At 34.0% G+C, this 19,686-nt stretch overlaps 1 protein-coding gene across 1 annotated transcript in view; it reads left to right on the top strand.

Annotated features, from left to right (window-relative positions):
- SRFBP1 (serum response factor binding protein 1) overlaps positions 1 to 16,161 on the top strand; it is a 49,877-nt gene extending 33,716 nt beyond the window's left edge. Inside the window, exons 5-8 of the mRNA XM_015249728.3 lie at positions 9,945 to 10,026; positions 10,783 to 11,491; positions 12,713 to 12,741; positions 15,845 to 16,161. Coding sequence (XP_015105214.2) covers positions 9,945 to 10,026; positions 10,783 to 11,491; positions 12,713 to 12,741; positions 15,845 to 16,029 — 1,005 coding nt within the window. The 3' untranslated portion in view covers positions 16,030 to 16,161. The remainder of the gene's footprint in view (positions 1 to 9,944; positions 10,027 to 10,782; positions 11,492 to 12,712; positions 12,742 to 15,844) is intronic.
- The last annotated feature ends 3,525 nt before the right edge of the window (positions 16,162 to 19,686 follow it).

Below are 19,686 nucleotides of genomic sequence, written 5' to 3'. Positions count from 1 at the left end.
CTTTTCCAGCCTTAAGGAAAGTAATACTCTGATTCTATGTTCATGTAGACTAGCACTCACTTCTCTATAATTAATTGTTATTAATTATGTTAATATTTTAAAGCATTTTATTGTAAGAAGGCGAGAACATAAAAGGTTTTTGTATGCTTAAGGGGAGGGAGGATTTGTTGTTGTCATCTTCCTGGTCCTTATCAGAAAAGTGACACAAAAGAAGTCATGAGCATGATTTTACAAACAGCTTACTTATTTTATACTAACATGATTTTATAGTAAATATTTTATTTCATAGCATTCATTCATAGAGAAGAAAAAATTTTAGTACTATTATAGTTTTAAACTTGTGGCTTGGTCTGTATTTCTGACAAAATAATGACATGTTAAATAGAATAGTGGTAATTGTATAAAAATAAGGCAGAATATATTTGTTTTCTCATGAGAGTTTAAAGAAATCATAATTTTAAGATTTTTACCAGGATAAATTTTTTGAACTTTCTGTTTGCTGAATTCTGAAATTATCTTACTAAGGCTTAATTTGTGATGAGAATAAAAAAATTTATTTGTAGTTCCCTAATATTATGTTTCTATTTAAATTTTAGCAATAAAACTTCACAATATTTATCATTTAACTTGAACTTGAAAATATCTATAATAAAATAACATTTGTCTTTTTTTTTTTTTTTTAACTTTTCAGCCAGATAGTTTTCACTTTGGAAGGTTACTATTAGTTAATGTATGTGTAGTATTTGTAAAATCAGATTTTTAGGATATCTTCTTTCATTTACAACCCTTTGTTCAACCTTCCAGTGTATGAAATGTCATCCTAAAAGTGGGGAAATGTGCCTACATTTGCTTAAACATTTTTATTTTGCAAAACTTAATTCTTTTGCATATTACTAGATTTTTAGTCATAAGATTTATGATAGTAATTCAGATAGAAAGTTTAAGATCTAACTGAAATACTGTCAAGTGAAACCTGATTATGTTTTTGCCCTTTTTGTACCTTCTTCCAAACAGAAGGAAGGAAGGGGGGAGGAGGACAAGGACGAAAGGAAAACAGTTCTGTTTCATCAAAGTTCTTGATAGAATCCTTGAGGATTTAGAGCCAAGGGAAATTGCCCTGCTTAAGAATAATTCCAGATTCCTCTCAAGCCATTTGATTTCAGCTACTTTGTTACTGTTTTATTTCATTTGTTATATCCTTTCATTGGATTCATGTTTTTCTGTGTCAAAATATATTAATAAATTAAATCTCTAAACTAAAGATGAGGCAGGCTTGGAGTGTCATGGAGGGAGACTGATTATTTGCCATAGGAGGGAAGGTTAGTGGAGGATGACCAAATAGGAAATAAGTCTAGAGCTCTGTACATTTGAAACTGTCTGACCATCAGAATAGAGCAGAACAGACTAATTTGTGTAACATTTTACAGCTTGCACAGTTCTTTCATATACATTCTTATCTCAATTGATCTTAAAACAATAATCTCATAAAGAAAACGTCCATGTGTGCACATGTGTGTGTGTAGCAATAGTAATAGTGTCTTCATTTTTCAAACATAGAAAGGGATTAGAAAGGTTAAGTAGCCAGTTAATATTTATATGAGAGTTTTAAAGCTAGAGAGTCTGGGGGCTAGTACTGTGACATTTCCAGACAGCTATTGCCAGAATTTCAAGGGCTTCTCAATTTAAAACATCTGTTGTGTGCAGAGTGATCACTAGGCACTATGGAAGATAGGAAGGGAATAGAAGACACAGAATATTTTCTAGGAGAATATGTAATCTAGTAGAAAATAAAAAAGTTATATTAAACAACTACAGGATAAGAGGAAGCAAATTTTGTCAACATCTACCAGTTGTCTGACTCATTAGATCCTAATATCTATGTATTAGCTTTCTCAGGGAAGATGATGGTACCACTGTTAACAGATGAGAGACAACAGGCCCAGAAAGGTCAAAATACACCTATGGTTAGTCAGTAGAAGATGTCAGATCCAAGGTGTAAAACCAGATCTCTGCCTATAAAACAAAAATTTAGGACGAAAGGATGGAGTAAGTCCCATATATGTAAGACTACATTTTGGAATCATGGGGTCGTAGAGATTTTGAGTTTAGTGAATACAGAAAAGTCTCCTTTTCCCTTAAATATGGACTCTAAGCCTTATTTTGCTTTGTTTGCCACAATTCTGATCCAGGTGAAGGGACTGTTTTTTATTATGTCCCTAAATGTTTTTAATAAATACAAATATGAATGTATTGGTTTATATTTTTAGGTAAAACCTAGAATTGAAGTCCAGTTAATATTAAAAGTACTGCTACTAGCATTCTACCTCTACCAGTTGATTTAGAGTCAGTTTGTTTTAAAGCAGCATTTCAAAGGAATGAATGTTTCATGTAAGAGAGCTATTTCATTTTTAGACTCTTGTTTATACTCACATGTACATTCTCAAGATTCTTTTCAAAATTGAACACCAAATACTTTGTGTTCACGATAAATACCCTATGCCAAGATAAAACTTTTCCACTAAATGATGAGGTGTTTCCCTTTTTTATTTAATTTATTTGAAATGGAAGAAACTGGAGGTGTGTGAAAACCACAGTTTCCTGAGAATTTTCCAAGGCAAACACTGTGTCAACTTTAAATAAGGAAAGCTGTGGCTTCCTTCATATCCCCTAATATTGTGAAGACTGGTTCACACAGGTGTTAAAAACTATTTGTTAATAGAGACTACTTAGCCTTTTAAGCTTCAAAATAATTTTATTTAAATTTAAGTTGTATGGCTGTATTTGAATTCTTCTATAAACCTCCACAACATTTTCATTTTCTCCTATAAAATTTAGCACAATCTGCCTTGGATTAGTTACTTGTACATTTGTTTTAACCTTTTAAATTAGTGCTAGATTGTGAGCCTCAAAAAATGATGTTTGTATTCTTATGTGTAAGACCATGCCTGTACATAATAAGGTGTGTTTATGTAAATATAAAGAAGGAGAAAGTAAGTGAGGAAGGAAGATAGACAGGAAAGAAATAAGGAGGGATAAAGGATTTGAAGTCTTTCATGGCAGGGGCTGTTCTACTTTTTCTTGTGAGTTCCTACACTTAAGCTCAGCGCCTTAAGCAAAATGCAGACATCCCAAACTGCAGCAGAGACCCAAAACACTGCCAAAGGTATGACCCCCAGCCCCCTTGATTAACAAGCCTTTTTTTAATGTTTATATTTAATTTCTTTACAAAAAGATTTGAAGGGGGCTTGAAGTTGGGTCATAAAATGAGAGAAAGTTATCTCAAATAGTTTAGAAGTAAACTTGTTGAGAATACTAAACTGAATTCAGAAACCTGACTTTGACTTCTAGGTTGTTCCTAACTGGCTCGGTGGTCTTAAAATCAAGACTGTTAGTCTAATTGTTAGATAAAATTTTTGATCTGTATTTCCTTTACCTCTTATTAAAATTTGAACTTAAAAAAATTAAATGAATTATTTCTAATTGCTTTTTTAAGAATAAAGATAAGTGTTAAATTTGACAATTTTTTACTTAGGAGAAATTTTTAAATTTATTTAAATGATTGCTGTAATTTATAAAAATTTGGTATTTTTAATTAAGACTTTTTCCGAATCACGTATTTTAAGGACTACAGGCATACCTCTGAGATATTGAGGGTTCAATTCCAAACTACCTCAATAAAGCAAATAACAGCAATAAAGCAAATCACAAATTTTTAGTTTTGCAGTGCGTATAGAAGTTGTGTTTATACTATACCATAGACTGTTAAGTGTACAGTAGCATTATAATTTAAAACAATGTACATACCTTAATTTTAAAATACTTCCTTGCTAAAAATTGCTAACCATCATCTGAGTCTTTAGCATGTCATACTAATTTTGCTGGTGGAGGATCTTGCCTTGAAGTTGATGGCGATGGCTGCTGACTGATCAGGGTGGTGGCTTTGGCGATTTTTTTTTAAGACAGCAATGAAATTTGCTGCATCTGTTGACTCTTCCTTTCAGAAATGATTTCTCCCTAACATGGCAGTGCTTTTTATAGCATTTTACCCACAATAAAATTTCTTTCAAAACTGTAGTCAGTCCTCTCAAACCCTCCTGCTGCTTTATCAACTAAGTTTATATAATATTCTAAGTCCTTTGTTGTCATTTCAACAGTCTTCGCAGTGTCTTCATCAGGAGTAGATTCCATCTGAAGAAACCACTTTCTTTGCTCATCCAGAAGAAGCAATTCCCCATCTATTGAAGTTTCATCATAAAATTGCAACAATTCAGTGATATCTTAAGGCTCTACTTCTAATTCTAGTTCTCTTGCTGTTTCCGCCATGTCTGTAGTTTCTTCCTTCACTGACGTCTTCAGCCTCTCAAAGTCATCCATGAGAGTTAGAATCAACTTCTTCCAAACTTCTGTTAATGCTGCTCTTTTGATTTACCATGAATCATGAATGTTCTTAATGGCATGTAGAATGATGAATCCTTTCCAGAAGGTTTCAGTTCACTTTGCCCAGATTCACAGAAAGAATCACTAGCTATGGCAACTTTATGAAATGTATTTCTTAAAGGTAAAGACTTGAAAGTTGAAATGACTCCTTGATCCATGGGCTGCAGAATGGATGTTGAGTTAGGAGGCATGAAAACAACATGAGTCTCATTGTACTTCCCCATCAGATCCCTTGGGTGGCCAGGTGCATTGTCAGTGAGCAGGAATATTTTGAAAAGAATCTTTTTCTCTGAGCAGTAAGTCTCAACAGTGGGCTTAATATATTCGGTTCATTAAGCCATGTTATAAACAGATGTGCTGTTTCTATCCAAGCTTTGTTTCATTTAGAGAACATAGGCCCAGTTGATTTAGTATAATTCTTAAGGGCACTAGGATTTCAGAATGGTAAATGAGCACTGGCTTGAGCTTCAGTCACCAGCTGCATTAGCCCCTGACAAGAGTCAGCCTGTCCTTTGAAGCTTTGAAGCCAGGCATTTTCTCCTTTCTAGCTCTGAAAGTTGTAGAAGGCATCTTCTTCCAACAAAAGGTTGTTTCATCTACATTGAAAATCTGTTGTTCAGTGTAGCCATCTGCGTTGTCTGTCTTAGCCATACCTTCTGGATACCGTGCTGCAGGTTCTACATCAGCACTTGCTGCCACATCTTGCACTTGGATGTTGTGGAGACAGCTTCTCTCCTTAAACTTCATGAACCAAACTCTGCTAGCTTCAGACTTGTTTCTTCACCTCTCTCAACCCTCAGAGAGGGTTGAAGAGAGTTAGGGCCTTTCCCTGGATTAGGCTTTTGTTTAAGGGAATGTTCTGGCTGGTTTGATCTTCCATCTAGACCAACAAAGCTTTCTCCATTATCAGCAGTAAGACTTTTGCTTTCTAATCATTTTTGTGTTCACTGGAGTAGCACTTTTATTTTCCTTCAAGAATTTTTTTCTTTGCATTTACAACTTGGCTGTTTGGGACAAGATGCCTAGCTTTCAGCCTATCTCAGCTTTCAACATGCCTTTCTCAGTAAGATTAATCCTTTCTAGCTTTTGATTTAAAGTGAGAGACATGCAACTCTTACACTTACTTGAATACTTAGAGGCCATTGTAGAGTTATTAATTAACCTATTTTCAGTATTGTGTCTCAGGGACTAGAAAGGTCCAAGGAGAGAGAGAGGTGGTAAACATGTCAGTGTTCAGTGAGGCAGTCAGAACATCAGTTAAGTTTGTTTTCTTATATGAGCATATTTGTGACATCCCAAAACAATTACAGTAGTATCATCAAAGATCACTGGTCACAGATAGCCGTAAGAAATATAATAATGAAAAAGTTGAAATATTGCCAGAATTACCAAAATGTGATATGGAGACATAAAGTGAGCAAATGCTGTTGGAAAAATGGTGCCAACAGGCTTGATAGACACAGGGTTGCCACAAACCTTCAGTTTGTTAAAAACATACCTGTGAAGTGCAATAAAGCACAGTGCAGTAAAACAAAATATGCCCGTACCTGTATAACATTTTTTATCGGTTTTTCTAAGAATGAAAATTTAAATCCTTTTTATTTATTATAAGGCATATAACTAATGGGCATGTAATTAACAGTTTTTCCATTTGCACAGTTTTTTCCCTATTAGAATATTTTTTCTACTCCCCAAATCATAAGCTACTCAGACTTGCAGATCAGTAACAGACCATCAAGAATAGATATGAATTAATTTAAAAACAATTCTAGCACCAAATAAAAGAAATTTTGAAGGGCCAGAATTAACCCAAAGAAGATGTGTATAATTTATAATTTGTCTACCATACTATTTGTGAAGATTTCCTGTTTACAAAGGAAAGAGGCTTAAATTTTTAGGCATTTCTGCATTCTGCGTTATCACTGCCTGCCTCTTGCTGCGTGACTTCAGGCATGTCACTTGCCATCTCTGGCGTTTGTCTTTTCTCATTCCTCTAATAAGGAGCTTTTCCAGGTCAAACATTCTGGTAGTGCATTTTAGTCTCCCTTTAAAATTTTTATTGCATCAGATATGAAAATGACAGGGCTGTCCTCTCAGTGTTTAGTTTTGTTTTGCCAGAGGAAAAAAAAAAATAATTTTGAACACTCTCACACAACCAGCAAGGTTTTTATGGTATTTCTGCATTGTATTATTTTTTGATTTTTAAAAAATATTCTTAAGCAACTCTGACACTTCTCGTATTTCATTATAACAAGGTTAGTTTGTTCCCTAAGATGTTTCGCAGTGGTGTTGTATAGCCAACTTTATCAGAATTCCAGTTTATAAAAATTAGAAGTAGCAAAGACAAATTGAGATGTTCAGACACCATCTGTTCATGATGTTCATACATCAATACCGTTGTGGTACAAAGTAGGTACAGCACATACCTATAAGACAACATTTTTGTTAAATAGATTTCAGCTAAATGAGTAAGAACTTGAGAAGTCATTTCTTTTTCTTTTTGTTTCTTTTATTCTAAAGATGCTGATATATTAAGTTTAAATATTCTGGTAAAAATGTTTTTGTTTCTAGCTTTAATAAGGTATAATTGACACATAACTTGTATAAGTTTAAAATGTACAAGTTTGATATACATATATACATATGTACTGTGAAATGATTACCACAATAAAGTTAGTTAATACATCTGTCACCTTACATAATTACAGGGTTTTGTTTTGTTTTGTTTTGCTTTTTGCGTGTGATGAGGACATTTAAGATTGACTCTCTTAGCAACTTTCAGGTATATAAAAAATATTGTTATCTATATTCACCATGCTGAGTATTACATCCCCAGCACTTACTTACATAACTAACAGTTCTGTCTTTGACCAACATCTCCTAGTCACTGTCAACCGCAATTCTTCTCTCTGCTTCTATGAGTTTGGCTTTTTGTATATTGCATATGTAAGTGATACTATGCAATATTTGTCTTCTCTGTCTGACTTATTTCACTTAGCATAGTGCCTTCCATATTCATTGATGTTGTCACAAATGGAAGGATTTCCTTCTTTATTCATTCATCCCTCAACAGGCACTTCAGAGGAATTTTGATAGATGGCTTTCGGTAGTAGAGACATTTTAACAATATTAATTCTTCCAGTCCCTGAACATGGGATATCTTTACATTTATTTTTGTCTTCCTCAATTTCTTTAATCAAAGTCTTACAGTTTTCAGTGTACAGATCATTCACCTCCTTGTTTAAATTTATTCCTAAGTAAATAGGATTGTTTTCTTTATTCCTCTTTCAGATATATTGTTGTTATTGTGTAGAAATGCAGCTGATTTGTGTATGTTGGTTTTGTATCCTGTAGCTTTACTGAATTTGTTTTTTATTATTTCTAACAATTTTCCGGTAGAGTACTTAGGGTTTTCTGTGTATAAGATCTGTCATCTGTATTCAGAGACCATTGTAACTTCTTCCTTTCCAATTTGGATGCGTTTTATTTCTTTTTCTTGGCTAATTGTTCTGGCTAGGACTTATAGTACCACATTGAATAAAAGTTGAGTAAGAAGTCCTGTATTGCTTCAGGAAATCCAGCAAGGAGTTAAAGAAGCAGAGGAATGGCTTAACACTATACTTAATGAATAGTCTCCAAATGGACTATATTTCTTGGAGAAGGTTAAACAGAGACAATGTCTAGGAATCAGAATCGAGCTGTTTTTTTAGTTTCCCTCAGACTACTGTAACATAGTACCACAAACTAGATGGTATATAACCACAGAAGTTTGTTTTCTTATGTTTCTCCTGAAACATAAGAAATCTGAAATCAAGGCATCAGTAGGGCTACACTTCCTTGAAAGTTTCTAGGGAAAAACCCTTCTTTGCTTTTTCCAATTTCTGTTAGCCCTAGGCCTTCCTTGGCTTGTGGAAGGACAACTCCAACCTTTGCCTCGGCTTTGTTCCCTTTCTGTCTCCCTGTGCCTCTGTATCTAAATGTATTCCTTTATAAGGACACCAGTCACATTAGATTTTAGGACCCACTCTAAACTATGTTCCTCTTAATTAGTTATAGCAGCAGAGACCTTGTTTCCAAATAGAGTCACATTCTCAATTTCCAGTTGGATATAGAATTTTGAGAGGATACTATTTGACCCATACAGAAGGTAATTAGACAGCAGGCGATCCTGGCACAGGATTTGCACCAGGTATAATTTAAGGAATTGTTCTCTTAATGACATTACCTAGATAAATCCTCCAAACAGAATAGATGGGGACATAGCATGATCTGGTTACGTTCCAAAAGCTCACTGTGACTACTATATGGAAAATAGGCTGTTGGGGAGCAAGATGCCATGGAGAATGACCAGATGTGAGCTTATTCTTATTATGACCTGGTCCAGGTAAGTATTAGTGATTTGGTCAAAGATAGTAAGTAGAAGTGGTGATGTGACTGGTTCTGAATATATTTTGCAGATGAAACCACAGAATTTGCTGAAATTCTGCACTTGCATCAGAGATAAACATTGAGAGGATATCAATTTAAATTTAATCTGACATCATCCACTGCAAAGTGCTAAAATATATCCATTCAATTCAAAGAATTGCAAATGATCTATGTTTAAAATAAAGCCCTTGCTAGTTTATTTTATAAGGTTCAAAAGTGATTGCAACCAATACAGTAAGGAAGGAGAAACGTGATCAAGGTTTAGGCCTGAGCAACCAGAAAAAGTAAAGTTACATACAGTAAGATGGGAAAGACTATAGCAGTAGATTTGAGAAGAAAATCAAAAAATTCTCTTTTAACATGTCAGGTTGGGTATGTAAGTCCAGAATTCAAGTTAAAGCTAGAGGTAGAAATTTGGAAGTTTTCAGCCTACAGATGATACTTAAAGCAATTAGTCTGAATAAAGAATTTTCTGAGTTTCTAAATACTGTGTATTTGTATATGTATATATGGTTCCATTCATTCATTGTCAGTTATCTATAAACTGTTAGCTGTAAACCAGGCACTGGTGGAAGGTTCTGAGAATACAGTAGTGGTACTAGTCATTCAGAATAAAAATATGTAGCATTTGATAATTTCTAGGTCTCTAGTAAATGGAACTTCAAGCGTTACAGTAGTCATAAATTGTATCATGCAGCTTAGTACTAATATGTTACTTTTTTTCATGTTAATTTAATCTTCTTAACTAGATCTTTTAAAACTCTTTGAATGCAGGAGCTATATTACATTTTTTTCTAATATCACACATGATGCCTACCACAGTTCTGGAAAGATACTAAGTACTCAAAGAATATTTATTAATTGATTGCATGATAATTTTAATTGTTTGAGAGCAGTAGTATTTTTGTCAGTGTGTTTTCTTTAGCATAGATTATACAGGTGAGTTATCAAATTAGAATATTAACAAATTCCTGTTCCTAACTCTTAACTTTTAATAATTATAATGGATTGTATTTTATTCACTTCTTAGTAGTGCTACGTAGTTTTTATTCCCATGTGTTTATTATTTCAATTTGCAGCCTGATTCTACTGCAACTGAAAGAGCAATTGCCAGACTAGCAGTGCACCCTCTTCTGAAGAAAAAAGTAGATGTGCTAAAAGGTATGAATTAAATGACTTTAAGCCATGTACTGTATGTGATCTGAATACATGGCCATTCATTTATTTATTTTATTGATTCTTCTTCCTTTTGAAGATTTTTTATATTATAAATGTGTCTTTTAAATATTTCCAAATGTGGGAAATGCCTGAAAATATGGACAATATCTGACATCTGAGTAAAAATCTAAATCTCTATTTTTTCTAAATTTCTAAAATATATATATTCATGATAATATTGAACAGAGTTTATTTTCTAAAGATTAGTGTAGTTCATATTATTACTTTTGATTTTGCCACTTAGTCACATAATTTTCATTTATGTGTGCATTATAAAGTGTGTTGAAAAAATTTAAGTGCTTTTGTCAGAGTAGATTTTTATTTTTATGTCTGAAAGCACAATTTATAACACACTACAATTGTATTAATACATTATTACTACAAAAATTAAAGTTGCCATTTTATTCATTTATATTCAATGAGGTTTTTACTGGTCTTCACAATACCAGTATGTGAGGGGATGAATTTTCTTTTAATTTTAGAAATTTAAAATGAATACCTCTGAGCATTTTTTGTAAGTTTGGTTTTTAAAAAGTCAATAGATTTGTTTGTGAATTCATACCCATTATATTAAGTTAATATAAATTCCAGTTATTCTCTTAAGTGTTGCCAAATAATTTAAAAAATACTGTATTGAAATAGTGGTGTTTTATTATTTGTTTCAATGCTGAAGCAAGTCATGTGCTGTTTCTCTTGTAGCTGCTGTCAAAGCCTTTAAAGATGCAAGACAAAATGTTGCTGAAGTTAAGTCATCAAAGAATGCTTCAGAAGAAAATCATTCCAAGGACACTTTGTGTTCAAATGATGCCAGGAAGTTACAGCATGAAGGAACTATTATCAGTGAGCAAGAAGAGAAAGAAGCCAAAATATTGGCAAAGAAACCAATAAATAATTCAAAAGGAAAAATAGCCAAGATGGAACATGGACCCAAAGCAGTGGACATTCCAAATTCTCCATCAAAGCCTTCTGAAAAGGATTCTGCAGTTCCTTCTGAACCCCAGAAGATACCTGCTGACCCCAAAATAAAAACATCAAGTCAAATTAAAAAAAAGAAAGAGTCCAATAGCTCACTTAGTAGTAACAGTGATGGAGAAGAATTACATGAAGAAGAGAAGGAGTATTTTGATGATAGCACAGAAGAAAGGTTTTATAGACAATCTTCCATGTCTGAGGATAGTGATAGTGGTGATGACTTCTTCATTGGGAAAGTCAAACGGACACGGAAGAAGGAAAGTAGTTGTCATTTTTCAGTTAAGGAACAAAGAGTCCCCCCAAAATATTTACCTGAAGAAGATGTGCTTAAAACCCATCAGGATATAAGAAATGACAAAAACAAGCCACATACAGAAGCAAGGAAGTTTGAGTCAGTGTTTTTCCATTCTTTATCTGGATCTAAAAGCTCTGGAAGGTAAGAATATGTTTTCATCCTGAAATAATTATTAGTTCTTAATTTTTTTAAAAGATATGAAATATCTACACATCCCTGGACTTGAGATACTGTCTCTCATACATAATTCTGGTTTATACAATACATCTTGTGTTTGGACTTGGCCTTCTCCAAGGTACAAATACACGTATGATAATGCTACATTTTTCCAACCTCATCAGAAAATGAGATGATAGAGCGAAATAATTTATCTAGCTAATTTAAGTTTCTTCCTTCAATTGTCAGAGTTTTGAAACTTTGAGTTCAGTTTTAATGAAAACTTTTGAAAATGTCTCACATAATATCTCTTTTTAAACAGAGCTTTCTGAAAAGAATATGGTGGGATTTTTGTTTTTCTCTTGATGACCCAGGGCATTATTGTAAACCTCAATTATTTTATTATGTATTCCTGTTTCAGTATATAAGGCTACTTGCCCTAACACCGAGTTCCTCCAGACTGCTTTATGTTTAGTGATGTTGTCGTCATCCCTGCTGTTAACCACCACTTTTCACAGCTGTTTTGTTATAAATCAATAAGTTTAATTTCATTTGTAATTCTAATCTGGTAGGGGATATCTTTACATTTTAGAATAAAAATCATGGTTAGCAATTTTCTTCAGTAAACTGTTTTTCTATTATTTATGGGTCAGGAATAATTTTTAAAAATAGAAAAATGTGATTTTGAAATTTTCCAAAGTAAGGGTATGGAAAAAACACAAACCATTTTTGAAGCCTTGAAAATTACTAAATTATTCCCTGTATCTCCCAGCTCTACCTCAGAAAGCTACATTTTTTCCTCACCTGAGAATTATGCACCACTATCCCTGCCCTCTCCCACAAGTGTAAATCATAATTTTTGTTACATGTGACTCATTCCCGCTGAAATTCTTTGTCTGGATAGACCTCAAGAGTACAAGGTAACCAAGATAGGATATTTTATAGCCACAAGTCTCTATGAGGGTGGTCAGAGGAAAATTGCTACATGTTTCTTTGGTACTATTGGGGTCTAACAAACTTTTGATGTAGCTAAAACTCAGGGTTTTCATTTTTTTTTTTTTGTTGGTGTCTGGGGGGATAAAGGGGTATGATAGTTTTTTTGAATGAGTTTTATCAACATTTTTATTATGTTATCTTCTTAAAGTCAGATGAGTTGTTTATCTTTTAAATGTCCTAATCGTGTTTTTCATCTTTTACAAATTACAGAGAACAGGTTCCAAAAAGCAAAACTCCAGGTATGTATTAATGGCTGCCTGATTTCCATATGCATTTGAGCAATGCTTTACCAAAGTGGCAAGATGAAAAATTATTGTTGCTTAATAGCCTGAATGACTTAAGTATCCACAGAAAGGGAAATAGAGCACAAATATGTTACTTGCAAGATTAAGAGTAAAACTAAAGTATTTTCAGATTAATTCATAACAAATCAAGTTTAACATATTTGGCTAGGCTGACTTCTGTACGTAATCCTAAACTCCCACCGATTTAAAATAATAAGAATTTATTTCTCACATTATAGTCTGCTATAAATCAGCAGAGGGACTGTGTTTCTCATAGTCATTCAAGGATCAGACTCCTTCCATCTTTTGGCTCCTTCGTCTATTCCCCAGTATTCTCCTTTCGGCTAACAGAAGGGAATAGAGTACATGGAGAATACGAGGTTTTCATGGGCTAGGCCTAAAAGTGTCAGGAATCAGTTCCGCTCACATTTCATTAGTTAGAATTCAGTTACATGACCCCATCTAGCCACAAGGGAGCTAAGAAATGTGGTCTAACTACGTGGCTGGGTGGAAGAAGGAAGTGGAATTTCTTGAAGACATAACTGTCCGTCACTGACCATCCTTTTGATCACCAGATGTTAATTTCACTTTTCCTCCACACATAGAGTATACTTCCTTCCTGTGGAGGTCAACCCAAAGTCCCATCCAGTCACTATATCCAGTTCAAAGCTGAGAATCACTGAGGGGTAATGCAGTATTTTCCATCAAATCTTATGGACGTGAGTGCTCAAAATTTCGTGACCTGTGCACTAAAACGACAAACTGCCTGCCCCCAACTCAGACCAAATATTTAGCAGCAGAGCAGGGACCAGGTAAATACAATAAAGACTCTGAATCTGTGCAGGGAAACATGGGAAGTGTGCAACACATCTCTTACCTGAGCAAAAATTATGAAGGATCTGTGAGGAACTTTCCTATCCTCTGTCCTCCATAGTCTCTGTGTTCTTGGGAGGGTCTTTGTTCCATGACACACGTGCAGTGGATGTTTAGTATAATCTGGGAATTGCCCCACATGATTAGTAAAAATACTGATCCTGAAGATGATTTTTAAATCTTAAGTCAGATTTTTTCTGGCCCAAGCTTGTGCTTCTTTTCACAATACAGTTCCCTCAAAAACATACTGGATTTCTGACTTCTTTGTTTCTAATCAGTCCATCAGTGAGCTAGTCACCACACCAAAAATTCTTTCCTAGAGCTAGTTTTCAATCTTGCCTTATTTATGTTTGTGGTTTGTTTTTGTTGTTGTTGTTTTCGGGGTTTTTTCACTTGCCCACCCCCCCCATCTCCCCCCATCATTCGGTGTCTGTTGCATTGAGACTTTCAGGTTTTGTTGAGAAGGCCATACTTTTATCTCTACTCCAGGGCTAAATTTGTATGGGCTTAAAATCTTTCTCAGTCTTATCACTTACTGTTTGGAGTCCAAAGGCTTTTCTAAAACTTAAGTTCCCAAATATCTGGACCCTCTCTTCTCTTTCATTTCTGCCTGTGAGCTGGCCAGTTCTTTCCTGAACACTCTTTTTGTAATACATTGCCAAAAAGCCATCAGTACACTAATCTTTTTATTCTTTACAGCCATTTGCCCTGGTGCTGCGATTCCCTAAGCCTGTAACCTAATTCCAAAGTTTCCACTGGCAGCAGTTTTACCTTTTCTTTAACACATAGGGTGCTCCCTTTTCAACCTCAGATATCCATTTCCTTACTACCTACTGCTGAACTACACAGCCCATGGCAAATTTTTATGTTAATTTAATTTAATTTTATTTTATGTTATTTTAATTTTATGTTATTTTTATGTTATTAGTATTAAAATACTAGCTTTGGCAAATATATAGCCTTATATTTACAAACATAGGACAATTGTGAACTTAAGACACTCCCACAATTTCCCAGTGAGGAGACCCAAGTGAAACTAGTTTTTGTTTTTACTTAGCTTATATATTTATAATATTTAACTTATCCATTCATTTGCACATGCAAATATACTTTAGATAATTATGTAAAATATGTATCAGTTTAGAAATATTACCTTATTTGAATCTCACTATACATGAAACAGTTTCATTTAACATTTATATTCTTCACTCTTAATCACGAAAGCCACTCTGTATTATAAGATTTCTAGAGCACATGTGATTTGTACTAGATATGAAACATTTTGAATCTGTGTACAGGATTGTTTTGGAAGTGTTATTCCAAACTGTTTACTTGATTGTATAACATTGGACATTTGCTTTTTAATATCCTTAAAAGACTTCTGATAATGATGATTAACTTACAGTGGAGAAATGACACACCACTAGGACTGATTAATTAATCTTTATTAAAATTTTTGCCTCTCTTTTTCTTTCTAATTCTATAAATATGCTTCGATTCAATCTTTTGTCTCCAGTATGTCTCCCAGTACTTTGTTCAAAATAATATTAGAATTCCTCGTAATATAAGAGGTTGTAATGAATAGAATACAGGTTGCCACCCTCATATCTGGTGGATAACTATGGTTAAAAACAAGTTGGTCTTAAATTTGAGTAGATATGGCAATTTACCTTATAATCACAACTTTCTATTTAATAACCGAAGAGAGTGGAATCAATTAACAGCCCTTTAAAAATCTCGCCCATCAGCATTGTTGGATTCAGTATTTTAGTTAAAACATGTGAGTTTTCTGGCTACATTGCTCTACACACAGATATCATAAGCTAATGAATCATATTTCTTTAGAAATACAAGATGCCCCCTCTTTTTTTTTTTTCCTTACATGTTGTCTGGACTATGTTTCCTTTCTTAATATCAGTGTAAATAAGACAGAACAGCATATACTAGGAGGCACTCAATAAACATTATTTATAAGATTTGAAAGCATGTACCCACAAATTTACTGCTTATAAGTGTATTTCAACCTCAAACTGTTCCCTATTGGACTTAGATTTTATATTATGAGGTATTCCACTTAAGTAAAACTAAATTTCTTCCTTGGATACTGATTTGATAAGATAAAATGTATTTCTCTTGTATGCTATTTAGGTAAAAACTTAGTTTTCATTAACTTTGCTTTCTCCAGGTTTTCGGCAAATTGAACCTCAGATCAAGAATCAATTTAATAAGAGTACACAAAGAGGATTTGAAAATACAAAACAGAAATCACAACTGCCTCTTCATCCTTCATGGGAAGCAAGCCGGAGGCGAAAAGAACAGCAATCTAAAATTGCTGTGTTTCAGGGGAAGAAAATCACCTTTGATGATTGATTAGTACCTACCTTTGTGTGAACTGTTTTATATAAAAATTGTTTTTCTTTTTTAAGCCAGCCCATTATTTAAATTTGTATTGGATTAAGTCTCTTTGAACAGCTTACAGAAATAAATTTGGTTTTGTCTTTATTTTTCTTTTCTAAGTATATTCAGGTTATATTTAAACTGTCACAAATCAAGTACATAGTTAAGTTAATTTTTAATATGTCCAGACTGTTCCCTCTATAAAAGAATTTTGAGATAATAGCTATTTCAGATTTTCTTATTTATGTTTTATCATGATGTATTTCACTGGCTTAGCTCTTTGTTTCTTTACCCTGAAAATAAATGTTGAGGTGTATTTAAAATAATAGAACAATATGAGAAAATTGTAGCTATTTAAAATAGATCATATTTGCTAAAAGTTATTCTTGTTAGCAAAACTAAAATAGTAACTTACTTTGTTAGCAAAACTAAGATAGTAACTTTTATTATGGGTATACAGATAATAAATTATACAAGTAGATATTAATTTTTACTATAGTTTTAATTATTTGTGATTTTGTGCATTTTGACTTTTCTAAGATAGTTTCCCAGGAAATTTTTAGATTTCTGAATGAAGTTTCAGTTATTTGGGCAACATTCACATTCCAGTGTAGTAACACAACATGTAGTTAGTTATTTGGCCATTTGTTCTTATAGAAACATTTTTTGAGGAATCATAGTTGAAATTTATAAGAACTAATTCTGAGGGAAATATGATTGAAAGAGCATTTCCCCTTATAGTTGAGCAGAGGTTATGAGATGACTTACTGAAGAAGGGACTACCTTATTCTTCATAGTACTGTTATTTTAAAACAGCATTTTTTAAATTCCTTCAAATGTTTTACTTTTTGCTACTCTGGGAGAAATTAGAGGTTCTTAGTTAACTAGGTAATGCTAACTAAATTCTAGGTTTTCTGTGCATTGATACTGTTAATGGCAGGAAAAGCATTCTGGTTAGCAGGAATTCAGAAACTCTGAAAAGTCATTTTTATCTTTTTCCACAGCTTAGGAATTTAGATAACTAGAGCAATAGATTCCAAGAGGTTTTGCAGAAAGAAAATTATTTTTGTTGTATTGAATGCAAAATTTTTCTTTTAAATTTTTATTTTATGTAATTCCAAGTATGTCAAATTGAAAATGATTTCAATTGAAATTTTAATTATGAAAAATTATTCCAGGAAAAGCTAAAAAATAATGTCTTTGTCCCTACCCAGGTTTAGCCAAACTGCAAGGTTGAGAACACTGTCCTCCAGACTGCCAAGTCTGCCCAAGACTTCTTAACCCAACTTCAAGGAGTTAGGTTTCAGCTACAAAGTTAGAGGAAAGAGCCCACACAAGACTCTGCTCTTACTTCTGACACCAACTGCAGGTTCGGAGGTTGTGGGGGGAGGGTTCCCCACATACCCTCAGGTTCAAAAATTCGCTTGAAAAACCCCCCAGAACTCACTGAAGCCTATTATAAATATTCCTAGTTTTAGTTTATTACAGAGAAAGGTTATAAATTATAATCAGCCAAAGGAAGAGATGCGTAAGGGCAAAGTCTGAGCATTCTGAATGCAAAGTTTCTGTTGTCCTCAGATTGCATTGCCATCCTGGCATCAGTATGCACAAAGTATTGTCATTCTCAGAAGCTTGTTCAGGTTTTGGTGTCCAGAATTTTATTGTGGCATCTGTGTGTAGGCATGATCAGTTGATTGCCCACATGATTGTTGGAAATGGACTGATACTATATGACCTGAAGCCCCCATTCCTAAATGACATGGTTGGCCTTTTTTAGTGCAGCCACCTCCTGCCCTAAACAGAGACACTCCTGTCAGAAGAGTACCTCCATGAAGCTGAAGGCAAAGGCAGTTTCTCTCTTTGGGCACGACCAAGTTCTTTACTGCACAATATCCTTCACCCAAATTCCCCAGATACTAATGTTTTACTGCATTTACTTTATCCTTGGGTCTCATCTTCCCTCTCCTCCTCTCTTCCTTCTTCTCTTCCTTTTCCCCTTTCTCTTCCTTCTTTTTCTCATTCTCCCTCATTCAGTCTCTCCCTCTCTCCCCCTTCATCTGCTCTCTTCCTCTCCCCCTTTTCTCATTTCTTTCTTCTTCTTGCCCACCTTTATATCCTTTCTTTAAAAATACAGTCATTCTCTAGTCTCTTGTATTACCACAATCCAGTTACCAAATACCCAATTTTTGCCAGTTGCCCCAGTGCCTTTTTATAGCCACAGAAGATGAAGCATCATGCCTTATATCCATTTGTCACCTTAAATTCACCTGTCATGTTTCTTTGGTTGGGAACAGTTTCTCAGTCTTAGGATTTTGTGACAGTGACATTTTTCAGTAGTACAAATCGATTTATTTTACATTGTTTCTTTATTTGGTTTTGTCTAATATTCCCACTATTAAATTCAAATTATGCACTTCTGGCAGTAATGTTACAGAAGGGATGTTGTATTTGTCCTAGTATATCATATCAGGAAGCAGGTAATAATATTGATATGGCCCATTACTGGTAATATTAACTTGGCTTACTTGTTTCAAGTGGTATCTTTGGTACTGTGTGTAATTCTGTCCTGAAACTTTCATGCACTAGTTTTAACATTAATTCATAATTCTTACATGAAACAATTATTGCTATAGTAAATGATAGTTTTTTTTTTTAATTTCATCTTGTTTCTACATTTATTAGATGACATTTTAGAATAAGGAAGTTTCCATTCTCTCCTCTTTATTGAGTTTTTAAATATATTTCCACATTATCTCATGGGTACCTCTTTTATTCTGTTTTTCTGTTTATTTTCTATTAATTGGGTATTTTTTATTGCTTTATTTGTTATTGCCTTCTAAGGTTTATAATATACATCTTTGACTTATCACAGCCTAACCTCAAGTAGTTTTCATACCACTTTACTTGTGTTGTGGTTCATGTACCTTAATACAGTATGCTTCAGTTTTCTTCCCCTGAGCCTTTGTATTATTGTTTACATACGTTTTGCTTCTACAAATAATCCTACAATACACTGTTATTGATTTTGCTGTGATATTCCATTTGTCTTTGTAGCATGTCCGTGTTTTTCTCTACTTCCTGTAACATATGGAGTATTATTAGCTATTTTAATGATCTTATCTGGAGTGATTCTCAACCTGGGACAGTTTTTTCCCACAGGGTACAACGTCTAGAGATATTTTGGGTGTCACAGCTGGGGAGAAGGGTGCTGCATCTAGTGGATATAGGCCAGAGATGCTGCTAAATATTCTACAATATATAGAATAAAGAATTATTAAGCCCAGAATTTCAGCAGTCCTCAGGTTGAGGAACCTTGGTCTGGGGCTCATTTAGCGCCACTACTGAGGCATTACCTTTCTAAGAAGTTTGCCTAATGCTTTGTCTGTTGGAAGATTTTTCCTTTGTGTCTGGTGAGAACACAGACTATACCTAGAGCTGTACAGGCTCCTGGGATGGCTCTGCCAACTCCTTCCTGGTGACTCTTCCCTTATGACTTTGTTAGACTCTTTATACACATTTCTCAGGTCAGCCTAATACCATTGACCGTTATGTAGATCTCCAGAGCACTTTATCTTCTTTTGCGGATTTCCTTCCTCTCCAGTATCTTGCCTCACAAATTCTAGTCATATT

Source organism: Vicugna pacos, chromosome 3, assembly GCF_048564905.1.
Source record: "Vicugna pacos chromosome 3, VicPac4, whole genome shotgun sequence".
In the NCBI taxonomy this organism is placed as follows: Eukaryota; Metazoa; Chordata; class Mammalia; order Artiodactyla; family Camelidae; genus Vicugna; species Vicugna pacos.
The sequence above is the reverse complement of the archived record's forward strand: the minus strand, read 5'-3'. Positions and strand labels throughout refer to the sequence as shown.